Source organism: Centropristis striata, chromosome 9, assembly GCF_030273125.1.
Source record: "Centropristis striata isolate RG_2023a ecotype Rhode Island chromosome 9, C.striata_1.0, whole genome shotgun sequence".
Taxonomy (NCBI): Eukaryota; Metazoa; Chordata; class Actinopteri; order Perciformes; family Serranidae; genus Centropristis; species Centropristis striata.
The window spans coordinates 4,415,584-4,427,291 of record NC_081525.1 but is presented as its reverse complement, the minus strand read 5'-3'; the positions used below and the strand labels follow the sequence as shown (position 1 = coordinate 4,427,291).

The 11,708-nt window shown below is 41.8% G+C and overlaps 1 protein-coding gene and 1 non-coding gene across 2 annotated transcripts; one reads left to right on the top strand and one right to left on the bottom strand.

The window, feature by feature from the left end:
• Nucleotides 1-10,127: 10,127 nt before the first annotated feature.
• On the bottom strand, nt 10,128-10,210 carry trnal-cag (transfer RNA leucine (anticodon CAG)). The gene has a single exon. It is a non-coding gene; the product is annotated as a tRNA-Leu (tRNA).
• A 148-nt stretch (nt 10,211-10,358) lies between these two features.
• Nucleotides 10,359-10,794, top strand: LOC131977674 (histone H2B 1/2-like). The gene has a single exon (XM_059341093.1). The coding sequence runs from the start codon at nt 10,383-10,385 to the stop codon at nt 10,755-10,757; it is 375 nt and encodes a 124-aa protein (XP_059197076.1). The 5' UTR covers nt 10,359-10,382; the 3' UTR covers nt 10,758-10,794.
• The last annotated feature ends 914 nt before the right edge of the window (nt 10,795-11,708 follow it).

Sequence of the window (11,708 nt, the reverse complement as noted above, 5' to 3'; positions counted from 1 at the left end):
ACTTAACATATGACATTTATTGATCATTTCACTCAAAAAGGATGTAACAAAGGATGGCTATAGCATAGTAATAACACTGTGTGTAAATTATGTAACTTAAGAGAAATAAATGACTTAGGCAAAAAGAAAAAAAAATAGAAAGTTACTAAAAGGAATTTATTGTACATAAGTAAAATAGACAGAGACCTTGGTGCTTATTATAATAAGTTTTTTACTTGTAGTTTATAGTATTTTTAGCCTGCACTGTTTGCACATAACATTTCTAAATATTACTTTTTATTTTCTTTCAGACCCTAATGAAGCACTCAGACACATTATGACTGTGTGGAACTTCATCAGATAATTGTTACTGTTGCATTACAATTTAATGAGGTTTCTTTCCCTCTCACTCATCACTATCTTTCTTTTCACTCATGCGGTTTATTTTTTCAAACCGTCTAAACTCAACAAAATAAAACAGGCCATATCATTAACCTTATTTTATGTATATATTACTTATTCATTATAACAAAAGATATACAGCAATTCATAACTCAAATTATTTTATATTAAAAAATGACCCCCAAGATATAAACCACAGCTCTCTCACTCTATATATATAATTTATGTGAATATGGTCATTTATTTGTATAATAATTCTTTTTTTCTTCTCTCATCTTCCTGAAGGATCAGAAGTTACTGTGAAGGCTTCACCACATGACTTGCGTGTCAAATCTTTCTGAAAATGCCTCCACTAATTTAAGCATGCTTCTTTTTTCTGTTTCAGAGCATGGTGTGTTTTTTCAAAGTGTCAAGTTAATCATGTTACTGTTATTACATTTTGTCATCATCATCATCATTATTATTATTATTGTACTGTTTTACAAGCTGTCAATAAAATATCCACTTGTATATTTGTTGTACACCAGTTTATTTTGTTCACAGAAGAGAAGAAGCAAAGAAACACTTGAAAGATTTCTTGAAGCAGAACATGAAAATAACAAAAACAATGATGTAGAAATGTAGACAACTATTTACAACTATTGGCACAGAGTAATATATATATATACTGGACCTGACACTACCAAGTTATATATATATATATATATATATATATATATATATATATATATATATATATATATATACTATATATACAATATTTTAAACTATTTACAATACTATTATACTTTTTACAAACCTATTCACTATTTACAGTACACATTATTCACATTATTTAAGGGACCTTTTTTTCATGTCCTCAAGCCAACTGGCTTTGGCTTGAGTTTCAAACATTGGGCAATACACTGTGCCGCGGTACTGGCTGTGTCCAGTCTCTCTTGTGCGAAACTGACCACATTTCTTGCATGTATTAGCCTGAACAGTTCGCCTGTACAGCCTCTTCTGGGGAGGTCCAGCAGGTCCAGGGTGTCCAGGCAGGGTGGCAGACTGTGGGGTGGCGCCCTGGCCAGCTGCTCCTGGCTGAAGCACCGGCACTGCCTGAAACATCGCCATTGTCGGCTGAAGCTGGAACCTGACCTGCACCATCTGAAGAGCTGGGGATGATGGCACCTGAAGTGGTGGTGGCAGCTGCAGAAAGGGTGCATGTGTTGGTGGTGAAGGCAACAGTTTCCTCTTTTCTGATGCTTTTGGCTGAATCGGACGTGGTCCAACCATATCTGGGTCCCTGGGTGTTACAGCCTCTGTCTGCGGTGTTCTGGCCTCCTGGAGAGGCTCTGTGGCTACAGGTGGAGGAGGTGGTAAAACAGGATCCTGCAGCAGCTCATCCGGCTCCTGTTTTATCTGTCTGGAGACCAAGGCCTGGGTGGAGGAGCTGGATGTCTGGGTGGAGGAGCCGGAGGCCTCGGTGGAGGAGCTGGATGTCTGGGTGGAGGAGCCGGATGCCTGGGTGGAGGAGCTGGATGTCTGGGTGGAGGAGCTGGATGTCTGGGTGGAGGAGACCGAGGCCTGGGTGGAGGAGCCGGATGTCTGCGGTGTTCTGGCCTCCTGGAGAAGCTCTGTGGCTACAGGTGGAGGAGGTGGTGAAACAGTATCCTGCAGCAGCTCATCCGGCTCCTGTTTTATCTGTCTGGAGGCCTGGGTGGGGGAGCTGGATGTCTGGGTGGGGGAGCTGGATGTCTGGGTGGAGGAGATGGATGTCTGGGTGGAGGAGCTGGATGTCTGGGTGGAGGAGCTGGATGTCTGGGTGGAGGAGCTGGATGTCTGGGTGGAGGAGATGGATGTCTGGGTGGAGGAGCTGGATGCCTGGGTGGAGGAGCTGGATGTCTGGGTGGAGGAGCTGGATGTCTGGGTGGAGGAGCTGGATGCCTGGGTGGAGGAGCTGGATGTCTGGGTGGAGGAGCTGGATGCCTGGGTGGAGGAGCTGGATGCCTGGGTGGAGGAGACTAAGGCCTGGGTGGAGGAGCTGGATGTCTGGGTGGAGGAGCTGGATGTCTGGGTGGAGGAGCTGGATGCCTGGGTGGAGGAGCTGGATGTCTCGGTGGAGGAGCCTGGTGAGTGAGGTACTGCCATGTGGGACACTGTAGGGTCTCCCGTGATGTCACAGAGCCCTTCATCCTCTTCCTCCTCCACATGAAGTTCGTCCACCAGTTGTGCAGTCTCGTCTGAATCAGGATCCATGTTCTGCAGTGACTGACCAGTCTGCCGGAGCAGGTACTGAACTCCTATGAGCTCTCCTTAAAATAGAAATAAAGTTAATTCAGCAAAATTAAGCAAACCACACACACACACACACACACACACACACACACACACACACACACACGTAAATTACTCTTATTTGATGTAATTATCATTCCGTTATGTAAATAATTTTACTACTTCCTATGTGCTTGTTTTACTTGATTAACTGATGTTTGTTTTCACTTAAATCTTACAGTGCATGTGTACCTGTTTAACTACGTAACCAGAGTATGTCTTACCAGTGTAACGGGCAGGAGGGCAGAAAGTGGGCACCACTTTCCTGCCAAACAGCCTCTCAAAATTCTCATTGAGAGAGTGCAGAAGATCCCCTGTGTAGCTGCGGAGTGCTGGTGGTCCTGCAGACGGGGAAGCAGCAGCACGGTCTTGATTCCACCCGTTGAGACCTTCCAGCAGATAGATCTGGAAGTTCAAGCAGTTGGCACTTGTCCCTGGAAACAGACAAAACAGTATTAAATAAATACTATAATTATAATACTAACATGAATATATTGAATATTTCTTCTTAATATGTGGTAGTTTGTAATTTATAGAACAGGGACAAACCTGGTATGAACCTGTCCAGGTGCAAATGGAAGGATTCCAGGGAGGTGGAGCCTCTGGAGCATCTGTATGTCTTGAGGAGAACACCACCCTTGGTCACGCTCCCCACCTCTGTATACAGAGTGATGCCAGGAGGATCCTGGATGCATTTAACATGCTTCTTCTGGACCCGCCACACATCGTCCATCCTCTCCTTATTTATGAGAGGAACACCAAGGGAGTCGTTGCCGCTGCTCCCTCCGAGCTCTCGCAGCAGCTGCTCCAGGAGGCGAACCGTGGTCTCCTCTCCCCGTGTTCTCCTCCGACAGTGGAGAGCCAGCTCCTCCTTGGTGAGGTATTTATTCACCTCCTCATCTGGCATTTCAGGGTATCCTTGAGTGATCAGCAACCGACGCTTTGCACTGCGAAGCAGAGCAAGATCAGCTGCATCCCACTCAAAGATAGAAGCTGAGAGCCGTGACATGAACACGGGGAACAAGTGAGGAGCATCAGTCGTACACGCCGCGGCGATCCTGCGCATGAAATGCCAGATGTCCAACCTCACCAGGAGGGCTGGCCACCCACTGAACCTGACCTTTAACTTGGTAGTGTCAGGTCCAGTCTCAGTGCAGCACCCACAGTCAACATACAGCACTGTGGGGGGATCCACTCCAGCCTGCTGGTACCTTCTGACCAGCCCATCAGCCATCAGGTCCAGCCCAGCTCCCTCCTGAGCCGTGAGGACGCTGATAAGCACCTGGCCCTGCTCGTTCCCCACAGACGTGAGCCACATGGCCGTCCCCTTGGCTGTCCCTGCCAGTTTCTTGGTAATCTGAAATACACATGGTTTTGAAGTCATCAGTCACAACCAGGCGGCAATCTCCGTGCCTGAGCATGGAAGCCACCAGGAAGTGCATAAAGCCTGCAATTCACCGAAAATTCCAGTAGGGGGTGCTAAGTTTGGCTGCAAAAGAAATCTGCCCATTCATTTCAGTGCTAAATTTGAAGACTTCTCACTTGATTTATTACCTCAGAAAAATTTTTCAGGGACAACATTATGGTCTCAATTGCTAGTAAAAAATCTTCTTCAAGACAATTTGATGTCAATAGTTCTAATAATGGCCCCATTTAGAAGAAAATAGAAGATAAAGAATCGTATGATTTGGGGCGTTTCTAGCTTTGATTGACAGGTCACTAACAAGGCGAGCCATCACCAGGAGAGAAGCAGAGCAATGCGTATCCATGGAAACGTGTCAATAAAGTTATATATAACGTTATATAGATAGAAAAGAGGACGTTTACCGATTTTTTTTAACGCTGAACTCAAGGCTTCCAATGGGCAGTCCACAAACCAATGGGTGACGTCACGGTGACTACGTCCATTATTTATATACAGTCTATGGTCACAACATATTACAGAATTGTTGTCAAGGGAAAATACAACTCGTCTTTGATGAGTCAGTTACCTTTCTTGTGGACTCCAATTTCAAGATAGACCCATACGTGGAGGTGATCCTGGCCTTGATGTCTTCTTGCCTGGTCAAGATGTCTTGACTGTAAACAGTCAGGAGCCACTTGACACTCGGCACCGCGCACATGTCCGGGGGCTCCTGGAAGTGGACGGGGAGCAGGCTGGGGCGATTCTTGAAATCCACACACTGTGTCATGTAGCGAGCCAGGCGGTGCATCCACTCCTCACTGTGGTTTTCTTTGAGCTGCTTTATGACTCTTGTGGTGCTGTTGCCCAGGCCTCGCTCACGCAGGAGTCGTATGACTTGTATGTCACAGGCATACCTATGACACAGCAAGAAAACACATATTTGTAAACATTCTACAAAACGTGTCGCACCAAGAAAAGACAGCTACAAACAAAACAAAATCGTACAAATGATGAACATGAAGAAAGAAACTTGACTCACTTCTGCGTGAGGATCACTCTGAACTCTGACCGGTGGGCCAGATCCAGCTGCTGCAGGACAGTCTGGCTCCAGGACACATGCGAATCCCGACATTTTGTACAAATGAGTGTCTCTGTCACCATATTGTACATTCTGTCTATGTCGTACACCTGTCTGGCCCTCTTGTGCAGACCTGCACCTGTCAGTTGATGCTGTCCACAAGATGGGTTAGGGCAAATAACCTTAACTTTCCAGAGCTTGTAGGGCATCCAGAGCAGGAGAGGGTGAGAGAAGAACCGGTCAGGAGTAGGTGGCTGATTATAAATGAGGCCTGGCTGTGGTGGGTAATACCAAAGCTGGAGGTTGTCTCGCAGCTCTGATTTACCTCTGGCTCCATGTTTAAACAGGGCTGCTGCTACCCACTTGTGGTCAGCAGGTGGCAGAGTCTCGGCCCACAATCGGGGAAGTGCAACAGCCTGTATAATAAAAAGAAAAAACAACAAACCATGAACTTATTTTTCAATCAAAGATAGATGTAGGAGCCAATATTATGTTTAAGACAGTTTAGATTTTTACTGTAGATTACAGCTTGTTTATATTGGTTTTGGTTTTTGTTATGACATTATTGCCTTTTATTGTGTAATTGAAATTTACCACAGCACCTGAAGTAGGTGCTGCACATGCGCATTGTTGTTCTGAAGGTTTTGGTAAGAAGGTAAAAAGCGTGGATTAGCAGAATGCTAATAGGTATAGAGAAAAAAGGTTTTTTGACCGTCTTTTCAGATGTTGCCGTTCTTTTAGATGTTTCAGATACTCTCTGATGTTTGTGGAAAACAAAGAGAAGCTTGGATTGACGTGTATTAATGGAATACCTGGATTCTGCGAAGATCAATAAACCAAGGAAACTACGACCTGAGTCCGGTGGTTTTGTGAGTAATTAAGGAACAGTAACATACGAGTCGAGCCAGCTGTACCTGCCTTCTGCTAATAAATTGAGTGGCTTTAGAATTAAGATTTATGCTTGCCACTACAATAGACATTAAGAATTGAATCTGCTGGTTCATGACACTACTTACTGATACAGTGTGGCAGGGCTCTGGGGTACTTGCTGGAGCTGGGGCTGGAGATTCTTGTGCCTGTGTTGACATTTGTAATTATAATTAATTCTAACTGTTAATATCTTTATTAACATGTAAATATAGCTATCAGATATGCCTTTACTATATAAAATGCAGGCTATGCCATTACTTACTGAGACAGGCTGAGACAGGGCTGGTGGAGCAGGTGAGGCAGGGCTAGAAACAGGAGTGCCTTCAGTCTGTAAAAGAATATATGTTAGAGTTGTCATCTGTCAATGTTATAAATTTAAACATGTGTTAATTTCATTTCATTTGCCTGGGAAACTCTCCTTGCCACACTCAAGTTAGTTGGCTGGGTTGTTGCAGACTGCTTAAGGCATCGGTTCCCAAACTTTTTTAGCCGTGCACCCCCTTCTATGTCCCAACCGGGTTGACGCACCCCCAATCCCCCACACTTTCAAAAAAAAAAAATGCAAAAAGATTTTTTATAGCCATATTAAAGGTGGAGGATGATGACAGGCTCAGGATCAGAGGCAGAAAGCAGATCAGTTGGGAAAATGTTATAATATTTTGAGCTGCGTTGAACAAAAATTGCAGCAAATTTAAATGTGCGTGGAGTGAACACAACCCCGTCATCATAACACAGGCTGGAAAAATGATACAAGAACAAGAAGATAACTTCTTCTACGCTTCATCATAAGATCAAAAACAAGCAAAAATGACCAAAGATGACACAAAATTATCAAAATAGACACAAATTGACCAAAAATACATGTAAAAATTACCAAACAACCAAAAAATAGATGCAAAAATGACCAAAATAGATGCAAAAATGAACAAGAAATGACACAAAATTGAATAGCCTGCATTTATTAATTAATTAATAACACGTCTTTATTGTGTGGGGGGAAAAAAATGTAATTGTGTCATCATCAGACCACCATTACATTTTTCGTCTTGCGCACCCCCTAGCAGCAGCTCACGCACCCCCAGGGGTGCACGCACCACACTTTGGGAATCCCTGGCTTATGGCAATGAGGAAAAGATGTTATAATCCAGGATGTACAGTCGATACAGTCAAACAGAACAGTATGGCATTAGTTCAGTGTGGGCTCTTCAAAAGCTTTGCTCCTTCTTTATCTGTTACTTACCTTCTCAGAGTGGAATCCGCACGTGCACGTGCACGAGGAAGGAAGCAAGAAAGTCTGGCCACGGGACTGCATTGGGCATTTCTCAATCTGTTATTGCAAATTTAACAAAAAAATGACAGAATGAGTAATTCCTTTCACAGTAATTACCTATCTTGATGCGTGATAGGGCCTGACTCAAATTCATTGTATTGTCTCAGATGTACAGAGCATTTTTACCCTCAGATACAGCTCATGCCACTTCTTCTGCCGCGTAGATGGTTTGTTGCCATCACCTGCAGGCCAGACCCCGGTGCTGGCAAACTTCCAAAGGCGCGACATCCATTCAGAGTCCGCCATGGGCTTGTGGGACTTCGGGTTGGACATTGTCTGTGCAATATTTGAATATGTTTGTAAGACTCAATATAGGATCTACAGTTGAAACCAGAAGTTTACATACATTATATAAAAAGACACATATGCTTTTTTTATCACTGTCTGACATGAAATCAGACAATCACTTTTCCTGTTTTAGGTCCGTTAGGATTACCAAAATTATTTCTATTTGCTAAATGGCAGAATGATGAGAGAAGGATTTTTTTAGACAATTTTTTATGACTTTCTTCAAAGTCAGAAGTTTACATACACTTACATTATTATGCCTTGAAACAATTTGGGAAAGCCCAGATGATGCTGTCATGTCTTTGGAAGCTTCTTATAGGTTAATAATGTTAGTGTATGTAAACTTCTGACTTTGAAGAAAGTAATAAAAAATTGTCTTAAAAAATCCTTCTCTCATTATTCAACTGTAGGTGACACACAGAAACCATTTTTTCTTTTACAAAACACGTGATTCACTTCTTGAGCAGTGTTATTTACTACTAGTGTTAAATTACCACCACTATGTGAGAATATGTGACATTAAACACTGTCATTTATTTTCACTACTATCTGAAACTTAACTCCAGATGATGTAGTAATGTAGTAAGTAATTATTATGTTAATTATTATGTTAATGATTATGTTATGTCATAACAACTACCACCTCAGCTTCAACATAACAGATATGGGTCAAAACAATAATTATCAGAAATTAATGTATAAAATTGGTTGCAGGCACATGTCCATTCATCAGATAGACAGCAGTCTGTGATAAATAGCACAACATGTTTCATCTGAGTATGTGTTACAGTGAAAATAACCCATACATGCTTTTTTTCTTAACTCAAAAGCGAGTTGTGTGAGTTTACTAAAAGAGGCCAAACAGCAAATAGAAGTTCAAAACATATAATGTAAACACGAATTTAAGTGGTAAAATGATTTAACAGAATTGCGTGGTAGTATGTGTATTATAATCAACTATAATGGGACCGGAACACATCATTGATGGACGTTATTATGTTGAGTTAATCAGGAAAAAAAATGCATAAAAAAACTGTTACCTGACTTACAGCTACAGCTAAAGTTACCTTACCGATAATCAACCGTGCACTTTCCCTCACTGGGTTATTCAAACACAGAAACGTTAACGTTAGGTCAGTATTATTTCCTATGGTGTTGAATTAATGCGAGAAAATCACATAAACAGAACTGTTACTGTACAATTATCTAGCTTTACATTACAGACTTTCCCCGCACCGCACTAGGTTAACATTAGCTAAACACACACAGTAATGTTACTCTATAAAGTGACCTATTGTGTTGAATTAATGAGGGAGAGACATAGCCTAAATAAAACTGTAACTGTACAATTAATTAACTTTGACTTACCGACGTTCACGTAACTCTTCTCTTCTCAGATCACTACCATTAGCTCTCATTCTGGCCGGAGGATCTCCGCTCGGCCATCCTGACTGGACTGTAACGTTAGAGAGCTTGGAATCTCTGTACTGCGCATGCTCAGTCCTGTTCAGAAGACAACCAATCCCGTGAGCGCAACAGCACAGTAGATTTACATGAAGTGGACATAAAGTACCGCTCTTACTCCAGTTAAAGTACTAATATCACACCGTGAAATTACTCCACTACAAGTAACTAAAAGTATCAAAAGAAAAAGTAATCATATGCAAAATGGCTCAAACCAGATTGTTATATATATTCCTATTATTTGTGCATTTAATAAAGTAACATTATAAGTCGAGGTAGGGCTAATTTGACTACTTTATTTATTGTAGATTATAGTAAATCCATGCGAGAACCAAATAATTTTTATTCATACAGCAAGATGTGTATTGTATTCATGTTACAGCTTTAGTTGAAGGTGTAAGGAGGAAAAAGCGTTCCTAAAACCAAAACCAATCCAATAACATCACTCAGTGGTCAGTTTTGAGGTTTCTGGCTATTTTTCTCCCATAAGAGAATAGTGAGAACAAAACATCCAAATCAAACATTTAGGTGTTTATTTCACTATATATGATCCATTTGCAACTGTTGATTTAATAAATATTATATTATTATAACCTTCACTAAACTCGGAATATCCCATCCCAAAAACAAAACAATTATAGCTTCAGCTTCATCACAAGTTTCTCCACATGTCATCAAACCATAGTCATCACAGGCATCTTTAGAAAGCTCCCACTCTCCTGCACAGTATTACATGTTTTACATAGTCTATATTGCTGTAGCAATTAATTAGATTCAATATTTTGCATTCCATAGGTTATTTCCATTAGGAATTGATGAAGTTTTGACTGGCAGACAGACAATGCAATCACATTGTATGGTAAGTGTGTTCAAACTGAAATGGACCTCAAATTTCTGTTAAGATGCAGCATTAGCCTGGTGGAAGAAAACAGACTTGTCAGAAGTGGGATTCGAACCCACGCCTCCAGGGGAGACTACGACCTGAACGTAGCGCCTTAGACCGCTCGGCCATCCTGACTTGGCAATTAAAAATGAGAGCACGGAGTCTGTCTAACGCGCATGCTCAGTCCCGCTCAGAAGACAACCAATCGCGTGAGCGCAACAGCACAGTAGATTTACATGAAGTGGACATAAAGTACCGCTCTGAGGGCTGAGAGGACATTCGACTCTGATAGACTCGATAAGCAATCATGCCTGATCCAGCACCGAAAGCAGCCAAGAAGGGCTCCAAGAAAGCCGTTTCTAAGGCCGTCACCAAGAGCGGCAAGAAGAGGAGGACCAAGAGGAAGGAGAGCTACGCCATCTACGTGTACAAGGTGCTGAAGCAGGTCCACCCCGACACCGGCATCTCCTCCAAGGCCATGGGCATCATGAACTCCTTTGTCAGCGACATCTTTGAGCGCATCGCCGGCGAGGCCTCCCGTCTGGCTCACTACAACAAACGCTCCACCATCACTTCCAGGGAGATCCAGACCGCCGTCCGCCTGCTGCTGCCCGGGGAGCTGGCCAAGCACGCCGTGTCTGAGGGCACCAAGGCCGTCACCAAGTACACCAGCTCCAAGTAAATTGCTGCTGCTGCTACAACACAAAGGCTCTTTTAAGAGCCACCCACTTCATCTCAACAGCTTTTCCTCTTGTCTTTCACACTTGAATATAGATTAATAATGAATTAACCCTTAAGAAGTGTGTATAAGAAGGTTGACCAAAATGGTACTAACATCTTTAATTTACTACAATGAATCCTGGTCAGTTTATCCAATAATCAGCATTTTCTCTGTACTTGACATGACTCAAAATTAGATAATAAATACTCTATGGAGACTGTTGAACAACCTAATGGTATATAAAAGGCTGATTCAGTTTGTTCTAGGATGAACAGATTTTAGATGTCTGTTTTACTCCTTGAATTTAATAGTGTTTTCCCTACAGCAAACACATTGCAACAACAGAGCAATTAATAATTAACATGGTAAATACATATTTTTTATTCATATGGGGAAATGTCTGGATCATTTGATGCTTATTTTTCCCACTGTTATCTTTTGCTTTGAAAATAGGGCTCATAATCAGTCAAATCAATAAATCAAAATTACTCCATTTATCCCTGAGGGGAAATTCAGTTAGTCTGGTAGAATCTCTTGAATGAGACAGCCTGATGGCTGTAGGAGTGAATGAGGGTTTCGTTTAGAAAAGAAATACATTTAAATTGATAATTTGTTTATTTTCAGACTACAAAGTAATAGTAGCGTAGTAAAAAAGTACAGTACTTGCCTCTTTAATGTAATGAAGTAGAAGTATTAAATTACATTAAATGGAAATGTTCACGTAAAATACACAAAATTGTACTTAAATACGTTACTTGAGTAAATGTATTTCATCCTTATTCATAAACTTTGTTAATATCTAGGTTTCCCCTCTTTACAGTGCACAAAGTCTGCATTTCAGAGGAACAACCCTTGTTTTATTTCAGCACGCCTGTCAAAGTTGTTTTCTCTTGTAATAGGGAATAATAGGGA

Bases quoted from the DNA above. Each gene is read 5' to 3' on its own strand.
- LOC131977674 (XM_059341093.1), top strand. From the start codon at position 10,383: ATGCCTGATCCAGCACCGAAAGCAGCCAAGAAGGGCTCCAAGAAAGCC.